Source organism: Hemitrygon akajei, chromosome 26, assembly GCF_048418815.1.
Source record: "Hemitrygon akajei chromosome 26, sHemAka1.3, whole genome shotgun sequence".
Lineage (NCBI taxonomy): Eukaryota > Metazoa > Chordata > Chondrichthyes > Myliobatiformes > Dasyatidae > Hemitrygon > Hemitrygon akajei.
The window spans coordinates 38903760-38930984 of record NC_133149.1 but is presented as its reverse complement, the minus strand read 5'-3'; the positions used below and the strand labels follow the sequence as shown (position 1 = coordinate 38930984).

At 40.3% G+C, this 27225-nt stretch overlaps 1 protein-coding gene across 1 annotated transcript in view; it reads left to right on the top strand.

The window, feature by feature from the left end:
* The first annotated feature begins 801 nt into the window (after positions 1 to 801).
* The window catches only part of sorl1 (sortilin-related receptor, L(DLR class) A repeats containing), a 201557-nt gene continuing 175133 nt past the window's right edge, over positions 802 to 27225 (top strand). Inside the window, exon 1 of the mRNA XM_073029918.1 lies at positions 802 to 1119. Within this exon, the coding sequence (XP_072886019.1) occupies positions 859 to 1119 (261 nt within the window). The 5' untranslated portion in view covers positions 802 to 858. The remainder of the gene's footprint in view (positions 1120 to 27225) is intronic.

The window sequence follows — 27225 nt, the reverse complement described above, 5'->3', positions numbered from 1 at the left end:
TCTTTTGCACATTGTCAGTCTTTGATTATGGATAGATTTTTATAAATACTACTGTATTTGTCTTTTCCTGTAAATGCCTGCAAAAAATGAATCTCAAGGTAGTAAGTATATGGTAATAAATGTGTACTTTGATAATAAATTTACTTTGACTTTGAAAGAGGCAACCTGAATCAGACACAAAATGCTGGTGGAACGCAGCAGGCCAGGCAGCATCTATAGGAAGAAGCAATGTCGACTTTGTCCTGATGAAGGGTGTTGGCCCGAAACGTCGACATTGCTTCTTCCTATAGATGCTGCCTGGCCTGCTGCGTTCCACCAGCATTTTGTGTGTGTTGCTTGAATTTCCAGCATCTGCAGATTTCCTCGTGTAACCTGAATCCGAATTAGCTTTATCATTTCTATAGATGCTGCCTCACCTGCTGAGTTCTTCCAGGATTGTGTTTGTGTGTTGCATCAGCTTTGTCGTATGTTGTGAAATTTGTTGATTTGTTGAACTCAAAGGCCTCCTGCATGGAAACATGATGATAAAAATATCAAGCAAAGAAGACAACTTAAAATATCCAACACACATCTTGAAATCTTGATATAAAGGACTGCAAAACTTGGCAGGTGTAATTATGATTGACAGCGAAGTTTCGCGCACGCGCATCGCCCCACCACTGGAGCCAACACGCGCACAGACTGTTGACGTCCATGCGCATGCACGTGGCCTTCGAATGGCTGTTTGTCAAATGAGGAACGAGAATTGAGTCCTGCCCCTGGCGTCACGCACTTAAAGGGGCGGGCAGGAGTCGGGAGAAAGCAAGAAATATATCTGCCGACATATACTATCTGGCACTGAATTCAAGCTGGGCTAAGATGGCGGGCGGCAGAGTGAGTATTTGCTGGGGCTTAATGCTGCTGCACGTCCTACTGTCCTTGGCCACAGCTCGACGATCCTACTTCAGCACGCAGACTTTACACATCAGGCAGGGACTGACCACCGACCCGCAAGACCGCGGGGTTTTGACCGTGGCGGCTGATTTCACCGAGGAAGGACCGGCGACGATACTCCAGAGGAGTCAACATCGGTGGCGCAGGAGCATAGACACCAAGCAACAGCTGGAGGTTTTGGGACAGGTACATAAATTGATCGACCTTGTATCTTCATGTGATCATTTTGGACTTAAGCTTTCATTTCTCTAAAAAAATTAGCAATAATATTACTGCAAATGTTGAACTCCAATTGCCTGCGGAAGTTACTGTGTAACTGCTATACTATGTTCTGTTTGACCTAATTATAATATAGACATTGTTTCTTTTCATCATTCCACCCCTCACTGCAGGTTTTTTATTTGTTGTTAGTAACCTCTTCAAATCTGTTCCATTCCAGCCCGTTGTTATAATACGTTACCCCCCCCCCCCCCACCCGAGAATATCAAAGTCCTGATTGCAAAATGGAATATGTTTTTACATGAGCAAAACACAGTCCGTATGTGTTATTTTTGCAGATATTTTTCTGCAGATAATGAAGATCGCTTTTAGACGGTCGCAATTATTGTTGATACCCTTTTCCAGATTTAAACACCAGTACGCACGTGTTATTTTTAAATTATATTTTTGCAAATAATCAGGATCTCTTATTCTGAAGGTTGTAGTTATTATTGATGCTCTTTTCTAAATTTAAATAACAACTCAATTAAAAAAGCATTGTTTGTGATATTAACCAATTGGGCCAAATAAGGTATTTTTGTATTATAGAACTGAAAGAATACAGAAAACGGTGGAAATTTTCAGCAGGTCAAGCAGCTTTTATAAAAGAAAAGCGGTTGTCATGCTAGGCCAGAGACCCTTTGTCAAAACATCTAAATTTGTGGTTCAAGATTTTCCTGTTTTGTTCGATGTGCAAGAAAATGCTTTGAAGCCGGTGTTTATTAAGCCAGTGCAAATGTGCCCTTGATGAGTTTAAGAAACTTCCTGATGTAGTTGATAAATTTTGAGTAACCCACTTCAGCACTTCCTCTATGTAAGCTCACTGCAATGGAATATATATATTTCAAAATGTTACTGATTATGAAAATTATGACTAGTTAATGCCATTTTTAATTTGTTTAGCGATCACCGTTTTTTTTCTGTATTGTGCCACGTTCTTACTAGCTTTCTTTATAAGATATGTGGAACATTAAGATATATCTGGTGTAAGTTTACCATGCAGTTAATCTGTCTGGAATATTAACATGTCTATAAACTTGTGTTCTGTACTTTGATTTGGGATCAAGAAAATTGATAGTAGAGTTTCATGTTCTGTTTGGTGCACTCTGAAGTGAAAGCTAATGTGGTGGTTGTCCCTAAACTGCCAGAGGTAAGGTGGGAGAGAATACAGTTTAGTACCTTTTAATTTCAGTGCCTAATAAAATTATTCGTTGACTTTGCTTTGCCCCAAACATCTTGATTTTCTTTGTGAATGATTGACATTATCACAATAGAAGTATGTCAGTGTTTGCTGATGGTTTCAGTATGCAATTCCTGAAATAGTCCATCAGCTTCCCCAAATACTCATTTGCTACCATTTGTAATTGCACAACATTTGTACCATTTACAAATTGCAGTTATTTGCTTGGGCTTCTCTGAGAGTACCTACCAAACTAATGACCTGCTTTATGAAGGATAAGGCAGCAGGCATGTGTAAAATTTATTTGCAGCCCCCCCCCCCCCCCAAGTCACACAAGTCCTGATTTGAAAATGTCATCGTTAAAGATTCTAAATTCCTCATCAACACCATGTGTGTACTTTCATAAGTTGGAAAACAGTGGTTTGGGAAAATGGCTCTTACAGCTTGTTGAACAACAAGTCAAGTCGTTCATTGATATTGAACTATGTACATGTATATAACCATATAATGTATATTGAAATAAGACATTTCTCCAAACCAGGGTGTAAAGCACAGTAGTGTACATAACAGACGATAACTTGTGAAGGTAAGGATAAAATCTATAGATGAGTCACACATAAATAACAACCTAAAGTGCATTAATAGTAAATATTGTAAAGTATGGAACTGATTAACCAGTGACACTTAAAATACAATGTGGCCAAGGGTTTGGAAGCCTAATATCCTGGGGGAAGAAACTGTTTCTCATCCTGACTGTTCTTAACTTTTTGCACTTGAGTATCCTGCCTGATGGTAGAAAGCCAAAGAGGATGGTGGATGGATGGGTGGGATCCTTAATAATACTAACCATATAACGATTACAGCATGGAAACAGGCCATCTGGGCCCTTCTAGTCCATGCCGAACGCTTACTCTCACCTAGTCCCACTGACCCGCACTCAGCCCATAGCCCTCCATTCCTTTCCTGTCCATATACCTATCCAATTTTACTTTAAATGACAATACCAAACCTGCCTCTGCCACTTCTACTGGAAGCTCGTTCCACACAGCTACCACTCTCTGAGTAAAGAAATTCCCCCTCGTGTTACCCCTAAACTTTTGCCCCCTAACTCTCAACTTGTGTCCTCTTGTTTGAATCTCCCTTACTCTCAATGGGGAAAAAGCCTATCCACGTCAACTCTATCTATCCCCCTCATAATTTTAAATACCTCTATCAAGTCCCCCCTCAACCTTCTACACTCCAAAGAATAAAGGCCTAACTTGTTCAACCTTTCCCTGTAACTTAGGTGCTGAAACCCAGGTAACATTTTAGTAAATCTTCTCTGTACTCTCTCTATTTTGTTGACATCTTTCCTATAATTCAGTGACCAGAACTGTACACAATACTCCAAATTCGGCCTTACCAATGCCTGTACAATTTTAACATTACATCCCAACTCCTATACTCAATGCTCTGATTTATAAAGGCCAGCATATCAAAAGCTTTCTTCACTACCCTATCCACATGAGATTCCACCTTCAGGGAACTATGCACCATTATTCCTAGATCACTCTGTTCTACTGCATTCCCCAATGCCCTACCATTTACCATGTATGTCCTGTTTTGATTAGTCCTACCAAAATGTAGCACCTCACACTTATCAGCATTAAACTCCATCTGCCATCTTTCAGCCCACTCTTCTAACTGGCCTAAATCTCTCTGCAAGCTTTGAAAACCTACTTCATTATCCACAACGCCACCTACCTTAGTATCATCTGCATACTTACTAATCCAATTTACCACCCCATCATCCAGATCATTAATGTATATGACAAACAACATTGGACCCAGTACAGATCCCTGAGGCACACCACTAGTCACCAGCCTCCAACCTGACAAACCGTTATCCACCACTACTCTCTGGCATCTCCCATCCAGCCACTGTTGAATCCATTTTACTACTTCAATATTAATACCTAACGATTGAACCTTCCTAACTAACCTTCCATGCGGAACCTTGTCAAAGGCCTTACTGAAGTCCATACTTCATACTAAGACAACATAGACAACATACTAAGGGCCCTGTGTATGCAGTGCTCCTGATGAATGGTAGGGAGACCCCTATGACCCCCCTCAGCTGTTTATTTGTTTTTTTTTTTGAAACAGTCCTTTGCAGGGACTTCTGGTCCAAAGCTCAACTGCTCCCATACCAGATGGAGATGCAGCTCGTCAGGACGCTCTCAATGGTACTCCTATAAAAATGCAGTTAAGATGGGGGTGGGGTGGTGGTGCTCGCTTGCCTCAATCTCCTTCGGAAGTGGAGCTGCTGCTGTACCTTTTCAGGGAGGTTATATCAAGGGACCAGGTGGGGTCATCCAGGATATGAACTCCCAGGAACTTGGTGCATTTAGCTCTCTCTACGGAGGAGCCATGTATTTGCAGAGGAGGATGTCCTCAATGATTTCCTTGGTCTGATCCATGTTCAAGCTTGGGTTGTTCTTCTCATACCAGTCCACCAGTTGCTCCACTTCCCCTCTACACTGTCTCGACATCTTTCTTGACTGGGCCAACTACTGTTGTGTCATTCGCAAACTTGACAGTTTGATCTGGATCCTGTGACACAGTCATGAGTCAGCAGTGTGAACAGCGGGCTGTGCACGCAGCCTTGGAGCACCGGTGCTCAGCGTAATGGGACTAGAGACATTGCTGCCCGCACGGACTGACTGTGGCCTTGCTATTAAGAAGTCCAGTATCCAGTTGCAGAGGGAGGTTGTTGAGTCCTTGGGGTCGTTAGGGTATGATGGTGTTGAATGCTGAAGTCTATAAACAGCAGTTTGGCATATGAGACCCCATTTTTCCAGGTGGGATGGGACAGAGTGGAGGGCAGAGGCTATTGCATTGTCAGTGGATCGATTTTGAGTGAAAAGTGAACTCGCTAGGGTCCAATAAATCAGGAGAAAGGCTTATGACATTGGAAATATCTGTTGACTTTGCCTTTGAAATCTAGATGTTCATTACATTCAATTTTCTCTTTTAAGAAAAAAGACGGGTATATACATTTTAATTCAATACTCAGTTATGTCAGACATTTTCCATAACTTTGGAACCAGAAGTGAGCAGGAAAAAGTGAATATTTGTAATTAATCCCAGTATGTTGGATAGCTATTTCTAGTGTACAAATCAAATGATTATAAATACTTTGGTGATGTTTATGGTCTAATAAAATGGATTCCATTTAGGGATAAAAGGACATCTGCATCATTCAAAGTATATCGAAATGGATGCATCTTCTTTTGACTTTATTAAATGTTTTAAACTGACTTTACTGGAATAATCACACAAAATATGCAAAGTCATCTTCAACCTCCATTTCCTGTGCTATAATCTGTCACCCTGCTCGCACTCTCTTACTCTATACCTCTGAGCAGGTTAATTCATCTTTCCTTTATACTGGTTGAGACCAGTATTAATCTTCTTGTTAGAGCTTTTAAAAAGTAATCCGTGGAGCTCTTTCTAAGTAAAAGCTTCACACTTCTCTACCTCTCTTAAAAATCTGCTGAAATGTACTCCATCTGATTAATAAAGCTAGCATCACTTCCTTGTGTAACTATGAAAAATATTGTAATTTTGCTGGGCTGGCGATGTTTGTATAATTACAGCTTGAGTTTACTGAGGATTACTGCGATACCTATGAAGGGGAATAGGGATTCTGTTGAGCTTGACCTGTTTTATTTTAAATGGGGTTATATGGTAATTTGAAAATAACTCTGAATTTGCAACTCCTGTAAGTTTCAGCAAATACCTTTTTTCTAAAAAAAAATAAATCCCTAGGGTGCTCCTAAAGAAGATCTGTCTGAATTCCCCCTTTTAACTCTTGCAACATCTTTATTGCCTTTTGCAACATTTTGTGCTTACACTATAGAAATATTTCAGTAATCTTTAAAAATTTGCCTCAATCTGACTTCAGTCTCTGATATTTACAACTTTATTGGCTTGCTTTCGGCCTTGTAACTTTATTAATCTGTTTGGTAGCTGCTTTGAGAATTTTTGTCGGAGGGTGTGGAAATAATTAGGACACTTAATGCTGTGAATGTGTTTGATACAAATTTTGAATGACTTGAGTGTGTTTGTGCAGTACTCTGTTACCATGACAGGAGCAAAAATCAGATCAATTTACTGGAAGTTGTAATCTTTTGCACAATAGCAATTCAGAAATGGGAGTTGATTTTAATCTAGTTGTTTTGGAAACAGCTGGCTGAATCAGGACTGATAAATATTTAAACTTCCACTAAGTGTTTTGTTTTTCCATTGATTGCTCTATCGAATCTTGTACAACCTAAATGATTGAAATTGTGATTGTATTTTTCTTAGCTTGATATTTATTTTTCAAATGTATGATCCATTGGAGACTTTGTTTTGATTTTGCTGACACTGCTGTTGTCACTGAATGTCACATTAGTTGATTAATTTTGGTTTTAGAAATAACGTGTTTGATTTGGCTTCAAATTTTATATTTTAATTTGTAAAGCATTTGACTTTTTTTAAACACCACCTGAGAAGTAGGCTGGTACTGGTTTTATCCATTGGGCTTCAGGTCCGATCCGGGGTGTTGTCCCCTTTCTTTTCTGTTGTATTTGGGCTGTGATGGTAGAAAACCCGATTAAATAAAACCTGCATGTATACTTTTTTAATCTAGGTGCTTTACAAGAAAGGAATAAAATGTAAGCTGTTTTGGGAGATTAGGGAGAGATGATCGCATATCTTGTGAGGATTTGTTCTGCCTAACGTTTTTAAAAGCTGGGTATTACAGGGAAGTCTTTGAAGAAAAAGCAATAATTTTAAAGCCGGGTGATGAACTATATTAATTTTTTGATTTGGAGATACAGCACAGAATAGGCTCTTCCAGTCCTTTTGAATTACACCGCTCAGCAACCCCCGAGAACTCCCAATTTATCCCTAACCTAATACAGGACAGTTTACAATGACCAGTTAACCTATCTGGTACGTCTTTGGACTGTAGGATGAAACTGGAGCACCCAAGGAAAACCCACATATTTATCAGGGAGAATATATAGACAGGGATTGAACTCCGAACTTGTATCCCATTGCCGAAGAAAAGCAAGGTGGCATGCCTGAATGACTATCGACCTGTGGCTCTGACATCAATTGCTATGAAGTGCTTCGAGCGATTGGTTATGGCACACATCAACCTCGACGCTTTGCAATTCACCTACTGGAGCAACTGGTCAACGGCAAATGCCATCTCTCTGGCACTACATTCCTCCTTAGAACACCTGGAGAATAAAGACGCATATGTAAGGCTCATTTTCATTGACTACAGCTCTGCCTTTAATACCATCATTCCAAATAAACTGATTCCTAAGCTCCAGAACCTGGATCTTAGCACTCAGATCTGCAGCTGGATCTTCAACTTCCTCACAGACAGGACCCAGGCTGTAAAAATAGGGGACAAGCTCTCCTCTACAATCACTCTGAGCACTGGTGCCCCACAAGGCTGTGTACTCAGCCCCCTGCTGTACTCACTGTACACCCATGATTGTGTAGCCAAGTTTCCATCAAACTCAAAATATAAGTTTGCTGACGACACCACAATTGTAGGCCATATCTTGGGTGATGATGAGTTGGAATACAGAGAGGAAATTAAGAACCTGGTGGCATGGTGCAAAGACAATAACCTATCCCTCAACGTCAGCAAGACGAAGGAATTGGTTGTTGAATTCAGAAGGAGTAGCCCCATCTACATCTGTGGTGTGCAGGTGGAACAAGTCAAAAGCTTTAAGTTCCTCGGTGTGAATATCACAAATGACCTGACTTGGTCTAACCAAGCAGAGTCCACTGCCAAGAAGGCCCACCAGCACCTTTACTTCCTGAGAAAGCTGAAGAGATTTGGCCTGTCCCCTAAAACCCTCACTTATTTTTATAGATGCACCGTAGAAAGCATTCTTCTAGGGTGCATCACAACCTGGTATGGAAGTTGTCCTGTCCAAGACCGGAAGAGCTGCAGAAGATTGTGAACATAGCCCAGCACATCACACAAACCAATCTTCCATCCTTGGGTTCACTTTACACCGTACGCTGTCGGAGCAGTGCTGCCAGGATAATCAAGGACACGACCCCACCCAGCCAACACACTTTTTGTCCCTCTTCCCTCCGGGAGAAGGTTCAGGAGCTTGAAGATTCGTACGGCCAGATTTGGGAACAGCTTCTTTCCAACTGTGATAAGACTGCTGAACGGATCCTGACCCGGATCTGGGCCATACCTTCCAAATATCCAGACCTGACTTGCACTACCTGACTTTCCCTTTTCTATTTTCTAATTATGTTTTAATTTAAATTTTTATTTACTTTGATTTGTACTCCAGGGAGCACGAAGCACAGAATCAAATATCGCTGTGATGATTGTACGCTCTAGTGTCAATTGTTTGGTGACAATAAAGTAAAGTATCCTGGGCTGTAATAGCGTTACACTAACCACTATGCTCAATCATTATTTGGATGATTTAGAAATCTATTTGAGCTATAATGATTGAGCAACATTTCTTAGAAATTTCTTGCATTGTATTTGTAGCTTTTTTTCTGTTCAGATAATTTGTATATCAGTTTGCATTCACAAAACAATGCTTTTTAAGGATGGGGAAATTTAACGATCTGAAATTAGAAGAGGGGATAGTGATGAGGAATGGTGGTTGGAGAATAGGCTGTTAAGGTGGCTTTCAAAATAAAGAAGTTGGTGATGAGATGGAGGAAGTTGATGAAATCAAGGATAGTAGTTTGATTGAATTGGGGCAATACAGTGAATCTAGTAGAGATGCAGCTTCACAGATCCTCTGACTCTGGATATCCTAAGTGGTTGCATCACGGCCTGGTATGGGCACACTAATGCCCAAGCACGGAGAAGTTTACAGAAAACATTGAACACATCCCAGTCCATCACAGGCAAAGCCCTCCCTACCATAGAATATATTTACATGGAGTGCTTCAATCATCACTACTCTGAACTGATTATACAACCTAGTGATTCACTTTCAAGGACTCGTGTTCTGTTTTATTTTATTTGCAGTTTTTCTCTTGCACATCAGTTGTTTCTCATTCTTCGTCAGTTTAAGTATAATTTTCATAAATTCTATTTTTTAAATCCCTGTAATTATCTGGAAGAAAATGAATCTCAAGTTAGTATATGGTAGCATTTATGCACTTTGAAAATAATTTACTTTGAACATTTCCTTATGACCAAATGACTTTCCTCCTATGTCCCTGTTAAAATTCACATGCTGTTGGGGCCAAGAAATGACACATGGAACAAACGGTAATCCTTGAATAATTACGTCACAATATCTGATGCTTGTAATGACTTTTTCTTTTGCAAAATTGGGGATATTTGTACTGCATTTGTAGTTATCCAGTTAAATTTAGCACTAAAGTGCTCATAAACCTGGAGTTGATAACCTGAGCAATTCAGGACACAGTGAACTTGGAGTCTGTTTAATATCACACACTTTAGCGGTCTGAGGTACCTACCTGCCTCAAGCAGGCTTAAATTATACTGGTGTCTAAAAAAAAAAAATGTGGTAACCTGCTTGAATGACTGTTGTCCAGTTGCACTTGTGTCCACTGTGAAGTGCTTTGAGAGGCTGGTGATGAAATATATCAACTCGTGCCTCAGAGCGACTTCGATCCACTCCAATTTGCCTTCCGCAACAACAGGTCCACAGTAAATTACATTTTGTTGGCTTATCACTCAATCCTGGAATATCTGCACAGCGAAGATGCATACATCAGGATGCTCTTCATTGACTACAGCTTGGCATTCAATTGTATCTCCCCTCAAAACTAATTAATCAGCTTCGAGACCTTGGCTTCAATACCTCCTTGTAGAACTGGATCCTCTTTCCTTACTTGGAGACCACAGATATTTCGGATTGGCAACAACATCTCCTCCACAATCTCCACCTGCACAGATGCACTACAAGGCTGTGTGCTTACCCCCCCCCCCCCCCCCCCCCCCCCCCATTTTACACTTATGACTGTGAGGCTAAGCACAGCTCCAATGCCATATTTAAGTTTGCTGATGATGCCACTGTCATACTGTAGTGCGTGTGCACGTCTTAGGCACATGATTTGAAAAAAAATTCTGTAAAGCAAAGATGCTTTCAGAAAATAATGAAATGAAAATTTTCTATCTAATCCAAATCCAAAACAGCAGTACACAGTAAAAATAACACTAAATCAAGCTTTGTCTTTAAAACTGCATCAGTTCTCAGAGGTACATTGTTATACAGTTTTATAAGACAATTGGCAGGTAGGTTGTTCCAAGCATCTTGGAGAACTTGCCTCAATTCTTCTGCAGATGTTGGCTCTCAATTGCTTCTGTCTCTAGGTAATTCCAGACAGCCTGATATTGAGATCAGAACTCTGTGGAGGCGATACCATCTGTTGCAGAACTCCTTGTTCTTTTTGCTGAAGTTGCTTCTTTATGACCTTGGCCATGTGTTTTGCAGTTATTGCCCTGCTGCAGAATGAAGTTGGGGCTGATCAGACTCCTCTCTGATGGCATTGTGTGGTGGATGAGAATCTGCTTGTACTTCGCAGCATTGAGGAATTCATTAATTATGACATCACCAACTCCATTTGCAGAAGTACAGCAACTCTTCTATGAAAACCACTACTGACAAGACTTCCCCAGGCTATAGAGGAGAGGGGTATACTTGTGTTTGAGTGGTTCTGTGAGTTCAGAGATAATGGTAGTGCTGGACTACTTCCAATTTAGAAGGGACGTCAGTTTGATGCATCTCGTGTCTCCTGCACTCGGTTTCCATTTCTGGTCCTCAACCTTGCCGGTTTCTTTGTGCTTTTTCAGAAGAGCTTGGACAGCACATCTTGAAACTCCTATCTGCTGCAAAATTTCTGCTTGGGAGAGAACTTGCTGATGCAGGATGACCACTTTGTATCTTGTTGCTGTGCTCACTCCTGCCATGGTGTAAGAATTGATGGTTAAACTGTCACATCTGTCACACCCTCACTTTTGGTTTGGTTGTCCTTCACCAGTTTGATTCCTTCTACATCAGTTTCTGTTTTAGTTAATTAGTTTAGCGCATTCAATTCATTATGTCATTGATCATTAGCACCTATTTGTTATCTTTGTTTAATCATGTACTCAGCTATATATCTACAGGTTTTTATTTGAAAAGTGGTCTAATGCTAAAATGTTACTTTCTTTAACAAAATGCAAAAAGTTTTCCAATGTATAATTTTTTTGGAAAATGAATGTTTGGAAACCTAAAATTTACTCTTTTCTGCTGACATACTAATGCAGAAGACAAAAAATAAACATCTAAAAACAAATTTATATTTTAAAAAAATCTTGGGTGCCTAAGACTTTTGCACAGTACTGCAGGAGGGAGGTAGAAAATCTGAGTGGTGCCAAGACAGCCACCTCTCACTCAATGTCAGCAAGACCAAAGAGCTGATTATTAAGTACAGGAGAAGGAAACTGATGGTCCATGAGCCAGTCCTTATTGCAGGATCAGAGGTACTGAGGGACAGCAACTTTAAATTGCTCAGTGTTACCATTTCAGGATCTGTTCCGGGTCCAGTATACAAGTGGCATCACAAAGAAAGCACTTCAATGCCTCTTCCTTAAAAGTTTGCAAATATGTCAGGCTGAATCTAATACTTTGAGAAACTTCCAGAGATGTGTGGTGGAGAGTATATTGACTGGTTGCATCATGGCCTAGTTTGGATACACCAATGCCCTTGAATGGAAAAGCCCACAAAAAGTAGTGGATACGGCCCAATCCATTGCCAGGTAAAGCTCTCCCCATCGTTGAGCACATCTACGTGGAGCATTGTCACAAGAAAGCAGCGTCCATCATTAAGGACTCCCACCATTCATGCCATGCTCTTTTTTTGTTGCTGTTGCCATCAGGAAGGAGGTGCAGGAGCCTCAGATTCAAGAACCACCCAATTCCGGAACAGTTATTACTCCAACTATCAGGCTCTTGAACGAGAGGGGATAACTTTACTCAACTACATTCGCCCGAACACTGAACTGTTCCCACAACCTATGGTCTCACTTTCAAGGATTCCTCATCTCATTTTCTTGATATTTATTGCTTATTTATTATTCTTTTTTCTTTTTGTATTTGCACAGTTTGTTGTATTTTGCATATTGTCATTCTTGTTGGCTTGTGTGAAGTCTTTCTTTGATTCTTTTGGGTTTCTCTGTATTTACTGTGAATACCTGCAAGAAAATGAATCTCAGGGTAGTATATGGTGACATTTATGTACTTCGTTAATAAATTTACTTTGAACTTTGGTTAAAGCAAATGGAAAACATTAGGTGTATTTTAAAAAGTTGTACTCTTGTCTTCAAAACCTCCTCGATACTTGTTAACACAATGGAGTGTGCTATTAGACTGCTGGAGGAGGTGTTTTAACAGGTGTTCCGCAGGGAACCGTACTCTCTCCGGTCCTGTTCACCCTGTACACATCAGACTTCCAATATAACTCGGAGTCCTGCCATGTGCAGAAGTTCGCTGATGACACGGCCATAGTGGGGTGTGTCAGGAATGGACAGGAGGAGGAGTATAGGAAACTGATACAGGACTTTGTGATATGGTGCAACTCAAACTACCTGCGTCTCAATATCACCAAGACCAAGGAGATGGTGGTGGACTTTAGGAGATCTAGGCCTCATATGGAGCCAGTGATCATTAATGGAGAATGTGTGGAGCAGGTTAAGACCTACAAGTATCTGGGAGTACAGTTAGACGAGAAGCTAGACTGGACTGCCAACACAGATGCCTTGTGCAGGAAGGCACAGAGTCGACTGTACTTCCTTAGAAGGTTGGCGTCATTCAATGTCTGTAGTGAGATGCTGAAGATGTTCTATAGGTCAGTTGTGGAGAGCGCCCTCTTCTTTGTGGTGGCGTGTTGGGGAGGAAGCATTAAGAAGAGGGACACCTCACGTCTTAATAAGCTGGTAAGGAAGGCGGGCTCTGTCGTGGGCAAAGTACTGGAGAGTTTAACATCGGTAGCTGAGCGAAGGGCGCTGAGTAGGCTACGGTCAATTATGGAAAACTCTGAACATCCTCTACATAGCACCATCCAGAGACAGAGAAGCAGTTTCAGCGACAGGTTACTATCGATGCAATGCTCCTCAGACAGGATGAAGAGGTCAATACTCCCCAATGCCATTAGGCTTTACAATTCAACCGCCAGGGCTTAAGAACTTTTTAAAAGCTATTATTAATGCTTTTTGAGATAGTGATTTAGATGCACATCATATTTTTTACTGAGTTAAGTATTGTATGTAATTAGTTTTGCTACAAGTGTATGGGACATTGGAAAAAAAGTTGAATTTCCCCATGGGGATGAATAAAGTATCTATCTATCTATCTAACATCCTGTCTTGAACTCCTGTTGAAGTGTGCAACCAAATTATCTACAAGAGGAGAAATTTAGTGGAACAACCAAATTGAAAAAGAGCTAAATTTAGAAAGGTGATATACCAATCATTGAAGGAAGCAACATTTTATACATTTCTTCCTGGTATTTTTAAAAAAAAACAAAAGCAGTCCAAACATAACTAAAATAAGAAGTGAAGGATCGTATTCGTTTCAAGCAGGATGATCTAAGATAGCCTGCTTATTAGCAAACTTGAGGATTGAGAATAGTTTAGAGTTCAGCAAAGTACAATAAAAAAATTGATTTTTAAACAAAAAGCAAAGCAAAATTAGTTTGAGTAAAGTTGCTGGAAACTTCTGTAAAAAGATTAATCAAGTCAGAAATGGGAAAGTTCATTGTGGGGAACAGGAAAATATTTTTGTTCTCTCCTTGTCAAACTTTTTAGACACTTTGGGGTACCAAGAATTTAATAAAGTCAAGGAATTAAAGGAAATTGATATTAGTAATAAAAAAACTGCTTTAGAAATGCATGGCACTGAAAGCTGACAGATCTCCAGTCTCTGGTAGTTTCCATGCCAGACTATTCAAGGAGGTAACTGTGGCAATAGTGGATGCAATGGCTATCATTTTCCATAAGTCTGAAAAATTGACTACTTCCCACGGATTTGAAGGTGGGACATGTAACTCCATTATCTGGTGGCGAGAAGGTGGGAGAAAGTAGCAATCTACTGACAGCTTCATATCAGTAATAAAGAAAATGTTAGTTGCTCTTAATATGAATAGGAAATTGGCTGACAAGTGAAAATATTTTAGGAATAAATCAGTCCTTTTGTTGGGGGGCAAGTGGTAATTTGTGGGATGCTACTGGGTAAGAGAAGGACATGGATAATACTGCAGAATGTAGTACAGGTGTCCCCCGCTTTACGAATGTTCGCTTTATGCCACTTCGCTTTTACAAAAGACCTACATTAGTAATCTGTTTTCGCACTAAAAGAGGATTTTCACTTTGTATGAAAATTTATCCCATATAAATTAATGGTTCTTCGGTTTATGCCATCTCGGCTTAAAGGTTTGATCGGAACACTCTACCTTTGTAAAGGGGGAGACACCTGTACTTTGAAATTTTCTGACTTCACTAAACTGGGGATGGGTTATGAATTGAGGAGGCTGTAGAGTGAATTAGACAGATCAAGTGAGTAGACAAAGGTATAATAAATCCAATATAACATGGCCAAATGTGATGTTTTCCATTTTGCTAAGAAGACTGTAGGCAGCATATTTTGTAATGGTGTTAGATTGGAAAGTGGTGAGTCATGCTGAGACTTGGGTGTTTTTTGTGTATCAGTCAATTAAGCATGTACAGGTGCAGCAGGCAGAAGTTTCATCTTCATAGCAGGAGACTGAGTGCAGGAAAAGGGTTGTTTTCCCCAAAATCGTACATGGCTATGGTGAGATCAAACTGGAACATTGTGTGCAGTTTGATGCCCTTGTCTCAAAGGATAAACTTGTCATAGATGAAATGCAACAAATTTCTGGACCGATAAGTCTGTTTTATAGAGCATCATTGGGTTGATTATGTTAACTAGAGTTCAGAAGAGAGATGGGATCTAATTTAAGTTAACAAACTTCTGATGGGGCTGGACAGGCTGGATAGATGATGAATGCTTCCTCTGACGGGTTCATCATCTCAGGAGAAGGTAAAATATTTGGGACTGGGGTAAGAAAATTCTTCAGAGGCAGGTGAGCCTATGAAACTGCAGCCACAGAATGCTGTCGAGGCTGTTGGTGAATATAGGAGTTTGATTAAATTTCTAGACACAGGTCTTCAAATAATTTGGGCAGTACACGGGGAAAATGGTATTAAACTAGATAATCAGCCATGATTGTATTGAAAGGCACAGTAAGTGGCAAGATGAATGGCCAACTTTTGCTATACAAATGGCGTCAAGACTAGGCTGATGAGGAAATAATCTTTGTAAATTGCAGCATGTTAAACAACAGCACATGAACCAGTTTGACAAGCTGACCTCTTCCAAAGACAAAGCAAATAAAACAGAATTATTTCTACAAGTTTAGACAGAATTAACTCCTGGAAAAATGAGGCATTGACTTGTCTGAAGATGAGAGAGCTCTGGAAAAAAGATACTGAATGTATCTTTGCAATGTCCTTTTTTCATCAAAATGAATCATTATAAATTGTTTGGGTCTTTTTTTCTTTTGAAGGATTCTATCGAACAGTTTCTGGCAGAAGTAGAAGATGTGGCATGGTTATAAATAACTACTTTGAATTAATCTTAACTACTGACGGCATTTGATTTAACAAAAAAATTAATTAATGCAGCTCCAAGGATGATTGAAATTGTTAGGATCTATCTGAAATCGGTGATGTTTGTGTTGATCAAGATTATGATAAAGAAAGAGAAGGTCACATTATCAGCCATTTTGAAGAAATAATGTGGAGATGGCATTTTAGAAAGAAGTGATCTGAACTTTTCAAAGATCACATGTTTTAAAGAAGAAAGTGGATGAGGGTAGGGCGATTAAATAGTCTGTATGGACTTCAGTAAGACCATTGATACAGTTCCGCATGGTAGGCTGCTATGGAAAATTACATTACATCGGATCTAGGAGAGATGGTAAATTAGATATGCAATTGGCTTGATAGCAGGAAACAGAGTGATGTTGGAAAGTTGTTTTCTTGACTGGAGGGCTGTGACAGTGTTCCTGGGGGCAATTGCTATTTGGCATCTATAATCAATGATTTGGACAAGAATATACAGAGACAAGATTAGTAACTTTGCAGGTGACACTAAAATAGGTGTATTGTTCACAGTGAAGATGGTTGTTATGAGTTAAAGGAATCAACTGGTTAAGTAGGTTGAGGGATTGCAAATGTTCTTTAATTTGGATTAGTATGAGGTGTTCATTTTGGGAAGATGAATTGGGCAGAACTTTACAATGATTGGGTGCCTTAGAGGACATGGGTTTAGGGGGAGAGATTTAATAGGAAACAGAAACTCTTTCAGCCAGAGGGTGGAATGTACATGGAATAAGCTGCCAGAGGAAATGGTTGAGGCACATGTCAACAAATACCGTAAAGTGAAAATGCTTTCAAAAATAAAATGTAAAGTTTCTCAATATCAAAAAAATTACTATAAAAGTAGTTTAAAAAAATTAAATCAATATTTGGTGGGACCACCCATTTTTTAAAAAAAACACACTATCAGTTCTCTTGGGTACACAGTTGTGCAATTTTATAAGAAAATTGCTGGTAGGTTCTAATCATCTTAGAGAACTTGCTACAGTTCTTCTGCAGACTTTGGCTGTCTCACTCGTTTCTTTCTCTCCAGGTAATCCCAGACAGCCTCGACATGTTGAGATCAAAGCTCTGGAAGCCATACTATCTGAAACCATATATTAAATTAAAAAAATCTAGACCTTTATACAGTACTATACATGTTACAGAACAAATGGATTAGGAGGTGAGATTGAATTACTATGATTCATTGTAAGTGATAGACTGTCAAAGGTTAGTGAGCAATGGGATTTTAAGATGCATTTTATTTTACAGGGCAGTGTACATGTTACCTGTGGGGCTTTTAACCATATAATAATTACAGCATGGAAACAGGCCATCTCGGCCCTTCTAGTCCGTGCCGAACGCTTACTCTCACCTAGTCCCACCGACCTGCACTCAGCCCATAACCCTCCATTCCTTTCCTGTCCATATACCTATCCAATTTTACTCTAAATGACAATATTGAACCTGTCTCTACCACTTCTTCTGGAAGCTCATTCCACACAGCTGCCACTCTCTGAGTAAAGAAGTTCCCCCTAGTGTTACCCCTAAATTTTTGCCCCCTAACTTTCAACTCGTGTCCTCTTGTTTGAATCTCCCCTACTCTTAATGGAAAAAGCCAACTCGATCTATCCCCCTCATAATTTTAAATACCTCTATCAAGTCCCCCCTCAACCTTCTACACTCCAAAGAATAAAGACCTAACTTGTTCAACCTTTCTCTGTAACTTAGGTCCTGAAACACAGGTAACATTCTAGTAAATCTCCTCTGTACTCTCTCTATTTTGTTGACATCTTACCTATAATTCGGTGACCAGAACTGTACACAGTACTCCAAATTTGGCCTCATCAATGCCCTGTACAATTTTAACATTACATCCCAACTCCTATACTCAGTGCTCTGATTTATAAAGGCCAGCATACCAAAAGCTTTCTTCACTACCCTATCCACATGAGATTCCACCTTCAGGGAACTATGCACCATTATTCCTAGATCACTCTGTTCTACTGCATTCTTCAATGCCCTACCATTTACCATGTATGTCCTGTTTTGATTAGTCCTACCAAAATGTAGCACCTCACACTTATCAGCATTAAACTCCATCTGCCATCTTTCAGCCCACTCTTCTAACTGGCCTAAATCTCTCTGCAAGCTTTGAAAACCTACTTCATTATCCACAACGCCACCTACCTTAGTATCATCTGCATACTTACTAATCCAATTTACCACCCCATCATCCAGGTCATTAATGTATATGACAAACAACATTGGACCCAGTACAGATCCCTGAAGCACACCACTAGTCACCAGCCTCCAACCTGACAAACCGTTATCCACCACTACTCTCTGGCATCTCCCATCCAGCCACTGTTGAATCCATTTTACTACTTCAATATTAATACCTAACGATTGAACCTTCCTAACTAACCTTCCGTGCGGAACCTTGTCAAAGGCCTTACTGAAGTCCGTATGGGCAACATTCACTGCTTTACCCTCGTCAACTTTCCTAGTAACCTCTTTTTAAAAAAAAAACAATAAGATTTGTCAAACATGACCTTCCACGCACAAATCCATGTTGACTGTTCCTAATCAGACTCTGTCTATCCAGATAATTATATATACCATCTCTCAGAATATTTTCCATTAATTTACCCACCACTGATGTCAAATGTACAGGCCGATAATTGCTAGGTTTACTCTTAGAACCCTTTTTAAACAATGGAACCACACGAGCAATACGCCAATCCTCTGGTACCATCCCTGTTATTAATGACATTTGAAATATTTCTGTCAGAGCCCCTGCTAATTCTACACTAACTTCCCTCAAGGTCCTAGGGAATATCCTGTCAGGATCTGGAGACTTATCCACTTTTATATTCTTTAAAAGCACCAGTACTTCCTCCTCTTTAATCATAGTTTCCTTAACTACCCTACTTGTTTCCCTTACCTTACACAATTCAATATCCTTCTTAGTGAATACTGAAGAAAAGAAATTGTTCAAAATCTCCCCCATCTCTTTTGGCTCCACACGTAGTTGTCCACTCTGATTCTCTAAGGGACCAGTTTTATCCCTCAGTATCCTTTTGCTATTAATATAACTGGAGAAACCCTTTGGATTTATTTTCACCTTACTTGCCAAAGCAACCTCGTATCTTTTAGCTTTTCTAATTTCTTTCTTAAGATTCTTTTTACATTCTTTATATTCCTCGAGCACCTCATTTACTCCATGCTGCCTATATTTATTGTAGATCTCTTTTTCCGAACCAAGTTTCCAATATCACTTGAAAACCATGGCTCTCTCAACCTTTTAACCTTTCCTTTCAACCTAACAGGAACATAAAGATTCTGTACCCTCAAAATTTCACCTTTAAAAGACCTCCATTTCTCTATTACATCCTTCCCATAAAACAAATGGTCCCAATCCACTCCTAAATCCTCAAAGTTAGCGTTTCTCCAATCAAAAATCTCAACCCTGGGTCCAGACCTATCCTTCTCCATAATTGTATTGAAACTAATGGCATTGTGATCACTGGACTTGAAGTGCTCCCCAACACATACATCCGTCGCCTGACCAACCTCATTCCCTAACAGGAGATCCAACACCGCCCCTTCTCTAGTTGATACCTCTATGTATTGCTGCAAAAAAACTAACCTGCACACATTTTTACAAACTCCAAACCATCCAGCCCTTTTACAGAATAGGCTTCCCAGTCTATGTGTGGAAAATTAAAAATCTCCCACAATCACAACCTTGTGCTTACTACAAATATCTGCTATCTCCTTACAAATTTGCTCCTCCAATTCTCGCTCCCCATTAGGTGGTCTATACCCCCATAAGTGTTACTACACCTTTCCCATTCCTCAATTCCACCCAAATAGTCTCCTTAGACAAGCCCTCTAATCTATCCTGCCAAAGCACCGCTGTAATATTTTCTCTGACTAGCAATGCAATACCTCCCCCTCTTGCCCCTCCGATTCTATCACACTTGAAGCAACGAAATCTAGGAATAATTAGTTGCCAATCACACCCCTCCTGCAACCATGTTTCACAAATAGCTACAACATCATATTTCCAGGTATCAATCCATGCTCTAAGCTCATCCACCTTTCTTACAATGCTCCTAGCATTAAAATAAATGCATTTAAGAAATTCTCCTCCTCTTACTGTTTATCCCTAACAGTGTAAACAACTTTACTATCTTTTTCTTCCTTCTCCCCTACATCTTTGGTCTGAGCGCACCCCTTCTCTATCACCTGCCTATCCTCCCTCACACACTGTCTACAAGCTTTCTGTATTTGTGAACTAACCTCCTCTCTCCTAGTCTCTTCAATTTGATTCCCACCCCCCCCCCCCCCCCACCATTGTAGTTCCAAGTCTCCCCAGTAGCCTTAGCAAATCTCCCCACCAGGATATTGGTCCCCCTAGGATTCAAGTGCAACCTGTCCTTTTTGTACGGGTCACACCTGCCCCAAAACAAGTCCCAATGATCCAGAAACTTTAATCCCTGCTCCTTGCTCCAATCCCTCAGCCATGCATTTATCCTCCACCTCATTCCATTCCTACTCACTGTCGCGTGGCACAGGCAGTAATCCTGAGATTACTACCTTTGTGGTCCTTCTTCTCAACTCCCTTCCTAACTTCCTATATTCTCCTTTCAGGACCTCTTCCCTTTTCCTACGGATGTCATTGGTACATATATGTACCACGACCTCTGGCTCCTCACCCTCCCACTTCAGGATATCTTGGACGCGATCAGAAACATCCCGGACCCTGGCACCAGGGAGGCAAACTACCATCCAGGTCTCCTGACTGCGTCCACAGAATCGCCTATCTGACCCCCTAACCATCGAGTCCCCTATTACTACTGCCTTCCTCTTCCTTTCCCTACCCTTCTGAGCCACAGGGCCAGACTCTGTGCCGGAGACATGCCCACTGCTGCTTCCCCCAGGTAGGCTGTTTCCCCACCCCCATAGTACTCAAACAGGAGTACTTATCGTCAAGGGGTACAGCCACTGGGGTACACTCTAGTACCTTACTCTTCCCCTTCCCTCTCCTAACTGCGACCCACTCGTCTGCCTTCCGTGGCCCCGGTGTGACCACCTGCCTGTAACTCCTCTCTATCAACTCCTCACTCTCCCTGACCAGACGAAGGTCATTGAGCTGCAGCTCCAGTTCCCTAACACAGTCCCTTAGGAGCTGCAGCTCGGCGCACCTGGCACAAATATGTATGTCCGGGAGGCTAGGAGACTCCAGGATGTCCCACATCTGACACTGAGAACAACAAGCTACCCTCACACTCCTAATTCCCCCTTTCCTTAAGTAACAGGAAAAATTGAAAACTAAACCTACCTTGCCTCGCCCGTTTCTGCCTAAGCCCGTTGAGCCAAAGCCCTTAAGCCTTCACTCTGCTCCTGGCTCACTCCACTGCCCGCAAAACGATGCTGCCTGCTGTATAAGGCTGTGTTCCTTTTAAATCTTCTGCGTTTCACTGCCCGACATCACACCTGCGCAGTCCTGCCTCTCTTAACGTCAATGAGAAAAAAAAATCAAAATAGCTCCCGCAGCACTCCTGTTCCGATTCTCAGACTTCCTTCTCTTTTGTGATTTGTTCATTGAAGTTTTTAAAAGAACTTTCAATAACTTTGACAGCCGAAAATGGAGTGACTGCACTCTACTGGCTGTGTCTTCAGATGTAAAGCCTAAGATCCTAGCAACCTCCTTCACTTAACCAGAATTGTTACAGTGATGCTAGAAAGTTTGTGAACCCTTTAGAATTTTCTCTATTTCTACATAAATATGACCTATAATATCAGATCTTCTTGCAAGTCTTAAAACTAGATGGAGAACCCAATTAATAAATAACACACAAAACATTATACTTGTTTATTTATTGAGAAAAATAATCGAATATTGCATGTATTTGTTGAAGGATGTGAAACTTTGCTTTCAGTAACTGGTGTGACACCCTTCCCCAATCCCTTGTACAGCAATGACTTCAACCAAATGTCCAGTAACTGTTGATTAGTCCTGCACATCAGCTTGGAGGAATTTTAGGCCATTCCTCCTTACAAAACTGCTTCAGCTCTGAGATGTTGGTAGGTTTCCTTGCATGAACTGCTTGCTTCAGGTCCTTCCACAACATTTCTGTGGGATTAAGGTCAGGACTTTGACTTGGCTATTCCAAAATGTGAAATTTCTTCTGCTTTAACCATTCTTTGGTAGACTGACTTGTGTGTTTCGGGTTGTTGTCTTGCTGCAAGATCCATTTTTTTTCTTCAGCTTCATTTCACAGATGGATGCCTTGACATTTTCTTGTAGAATTTACTGGTATAATTCCATAAATGATGGCAAACTGTCCTGGTTCTAAGGTAGCAAAGCAGGCCCAAACCATGACTTTGCCACCACCATGTTTCACAGATGGGATGAAGTTCTTGCACTGGAATGCAGTGCTTGCTTTTTGCCAAACATTATGCTTCTCATTTAAGCCAATAAGTTCTATTTTGGACTTGTCCGCCCACAGACATTCTTCTAATAGCCTTCTAGCTTATCCACATGGTCTTTTGCAAACTTTAGGTGGGCAGCAAAGTTCTTCTTGGAGAGTAGTGGCTTTTCCTTGCAATCCTGCCATGCACACCATTGTTGTTCAGTGTTTGCCCGATGATCGGCTCATGAACACTGACATTAACAACGCAAGAGAGGCCTATAGCTTCTTGGATGTTGCCCTGGGGTTCTTGCTGTGACCCCCTGGAATACTATAGGCCTTGCTCTTTGAGTGATTTTTTTGTTGGTCAACCACTCCTGGCAAAAGTAACAACTGTGAATTTCCTCTAATTGTGCACCATCTGCCTGACCATGGACTAGTGGAGCCCAAATTCCTTAGAAATGGTTTTGTATCCTTTTCCAGTCTGGTGACCCATCTGAACTTTTTTTCCTGAAGTTCTTGGAAATCTCCTTTGATCGAGGCATAGCACACTTGCAAAAACCTATATAGTGAAGATCAGACTTTGATAGTGAAGACTCCACTATTAAATGATCCCTTTAAATCATAGAGGTTCACATACTTTTTCCAACAAAATACATGTAATGGATCATTTTTCTCAAATAACAAATGAGTATAATGTTTTCTGTGTTTATTCACACGTTATCAAACTGATTTCAATTTTTTTTTTTGGTAACCTGGGAATTACCAGCAATGGCTTCTCACCTTGGTTTTATCTTTTTGTTTTTTTCCTGGAATTTGTTGAAAGTTTGTGTATTTCTTCTAGTTACTACCCCTTAGGACATAATCTGAGGGAAAACTGCATCAAATTCCCTGTATGTTGATGCTATTTCCTTTGTCTCTAATTTATCATGATTGTTGGTTCCAGATCTGGAACAAGTTCAACCACATCATGCTTGCCTGTTCATCCCTGTGTTTGCTGATAAACACTGGTTCCTTGTTAGACAGCACCTCAACTTAATCCTCTTTTCTATTTTCAAATCTTTTCATGATCTCATTCCAGACTAACTGTGTAAACTTTTAGCTGTACAGAATACGTACTTTTCAATTCCAAACCAATGAAGATTTTCCTTTTTTTGTTCTTTTGCTTCATTACTAATGCTGATTAAGCGAGATGCAAATCCTTAAACCCTTACTCCTACCGTGTCTTCCTGCCTCTTTCTTCCTTTGGGACTCTTTAAGACCTACCTCTGACTAAAACTTTGATATCTGCTTAAATATCAGGTGTATTACAGCATTTTTTTTTTCTTTTGACAAAGCCATGTAGTAATGGTGTTACCAGCAACTTGAAATATGTATAAAGAGAAAAACATATGACTGTGTGGTTAAGTACAGTGCCAACACCATGTACACTTTTGCTGACGACATCACTGTTTTGGGTTGTATTGAAGGGGGCGCTGAGTCAGCTTACAGGAGGGAGTTTTGAAAACTTGACTGAGTGGTGTAATAACAACCTCTCACTCAATGTCAACAAGACCAAGGAACTGACTGTAGATTTCAGGAGATGGAAACCAGAGCTCCATGAGCCAGTATTCAGAGGTGGAGAGCGTCAGTAACTTTAAATTCCTGGGTGTTACTATCTCAGAGGAACTGTCCTGGAACCAAAAAACCAAAAAAAATTCTCCATGGCTCAACCCCTCTCCACTAGACTCAACAACTCTCAAACTGAGTATACGTAACTATACCAATTTGTTTTTACAACACTCTAACCCACATGACAGGAATTAGATTACTTGGCTCCAATACACGGAAAATGGATACATGACTCCCAACAACAAGGTTGTGATCCTCGTGGAGGAGATGTAGATGAAGTTTAACCAATAAGCCTGGTGTATTTTTGCTGTAATTTACTAAAGGGTAGCAATACATAAACTGGGAGATAGGGTGTGTAAGCTATTAGAAGTTAAGAATTTTTACTCAAAACTTAAAAAAAATTTGGACTCTTTCCAAAGTCCCACAATAGCTCCTTTTTTGAACTTGCTCAGTGTAACGCGTGCTTAAGCAGCACTCATAATGTACAGCTTTGGAAAGCAAAAAAAAAAAGTTGCTGGAGTCAGAAATATGTAAAATGCTGGGATTACTTGTCGATTCAAACTATATATTAATTGAGAGATACAATTGGGATTTCAGTTCATAGCTATTTATCCAGGTCGGGTAAAAGGTCATTAACTTGAAACATTAGCATCCATTCCTTTCTCCATAGTTGCTGTCTGGCCCACTGAACATTTTGGGATTTTGTGTTCTAAATGTGAAACTTTTAATATTCTAGTTGAGCTCTGTTTACAATCCACCTGCACCCCATCCACTGTTATTGATATATTAACGTGCTGCCCAACTTAATGCCATTGGCAGTGAATCCCCCTTTGCCTCAACTCTTTTTCTCTCTCAAAAAATCTTCCATTGTCTCCAAATCTTGTGGAGATTTACTGTCCATATTCAATATAATGGGTTTCCTGTATTTACAAACATTTTCCAGGGTTTGTCTTTATCTCTTGTAAACTTCCCTTGGTTTTATTATTCTGCTCATGTTCTCGGGAGGTTAGGTTGTCTGTCTGAATTCTAGTCATCCTCGTTCTCCCTATCCTTTTCCAGTACAGAATGTTCTGACTTTTATCTAACAAATAAGATTCGTCAATGAGCTAATTCTGTTGATCTAGTATTTTAAGGCTAGTTTGTTGTATTGAGCTTCCCAAGGTGACTGATAGTAGTTTTAAGCATGTTACACATTACTTTTAGAGATGATGTGATCTGTAATCAGTTTGGATGTCAGTGTTTCTGAACAGAAGGACAAAATAGTCCTAATTTCATTTTATGTGACTAGGAGCAAATGACAAATTTCCTCTGTAGATTGTGTTTTGCAGGTAAGAGAGAAGATTTTACATTGCTTTCAAATCTTGTAGTGCACAGCCACCTTTTTCTGTTGGTGAGAGTTTAATATTTAATTTGTTTCTGTGCTGTGGCAAAAATGGCTCTTCGTTTAATTGAGTTTGAAGTGATAGCTTATACTTGTGTGACACTATGCTCTGGTGTATAATGGTCAAGTAGTAATAACAATGTGGATGCAGTGATACTGTTAATTGTGTACGTGAAGTAGATAACATCTGGAATAAAATACAAGTAAATACATATTCATGTATATGTTTATTGGATAAATTGGAATCATGTTTATTGTTCCCAGCATGTGTTGTGAAATTTGTTAACTTTGCTGGGTCATTATAAAATTACATAAATGGACATGTGTGCCTGATTTTTAAAAATCAAACCAGAGATGTATGATATATTATTTTACGTATACACAGTAATTTGTGAGTAACGAAGATGCAACTAGGCCTAACCTGTACATCAGTGGAGCAGCAGTACATCGCAACAGCACCAGCGGAGGGAAGTGGGTGGTGGTTACATCTTTGTGGAGGGACCAGGCTGTGGGTTCTCCAACAACTTTGGCTTCTTCATGTAGGCGTCAAGATTTGACTGCCTTTTCTTAAGTTTCTTCTCATGAAGTAGTTCTCGGTAGCAGGAAATAGTGTTGAAAACACTGTTTGTCTTATTGCAGCCTTGAACCCAGATGCATGTTGCTCTTTTCAGGAGTTGAGAAGTACTAGAGGCATTCTTTTCCAAAATGGGCCCATTTCACCCACATTGAAGACAAGCTTGGGAGGATAATCGTCCTTTTCAATTATGGCCTTCAGTGTTGTAGGAAAATCCTGGGCTGCCTTGCTGTCTGCACTAGCCACTTCACCAGAGATACGTATGCTGTAGAGGTTACTGTGCTGTTTAAATCTATCAAACCAGCCTCTGCTGGCTGTGAATGTTACTGGTGCATCTTCTTGAATATAATTGAAAATATTTCTTGCCTTTTCCCATTATTATCAGCTGTGTTTCATTGCGTGTGGTCATCCACCCATATATTTAGTCTATTTCCATTTTTTTTTCAAGCAAATGGCTCCTTGAACGAGTCACCGTCGTTGATGATAACTTTTGAGATTTGCTGTTGCCAAGCTTTTATCTTGTCTGCATTTTTTATAATTGTTCTGGTTGTTGATTGTAGCCAATTTCAAAGAGGCACCAGCATCAACCTGATGCTCACCAGCTTCCAGACTTTGTATCACTTGCAGTTTCAGATCCATGCTAATACTTTTCATAGCCATCTTAGATGTGTGACCCTCACTGGAAATTGCAGGCCATTTTCCAATCACTATGGGTGTGGGGGGAAAAAATGGAATAAATTGCCAAGGGTGCAAGAACATTTATACACGTGGGGGAGGCAGAGTGTGAACTAATACATGATAGGCTGTGAGTGGCTCAATATATGTAAAGCCCTCTCATTGGCTGATTGAATGGTGACCAGTCTTGAAGTTTTGTGTTGTTTAGAATTAAATAATCTCTCCCACACACCCTCTATCTAACATTCTACCAAGAATGGTTGTATCATCAGCAAATTTATAGATGGCATTTGAGCTGTAATTAGCCACACAGTCATGGGTATAGAGGGAGGAGAGCAGCGGGGTAAGCACACAACCCTGTGGTTTGCCAGTGTTGATTATCAGTGAGGGGGAGATATTGTCACCGATCTGCCCAGATTGTGGTCTTCCAGTTAGGAAGTAGAGAATCTAGTTGCAGGACTGTACAGAGGCCCAGGTTTTGTAGCT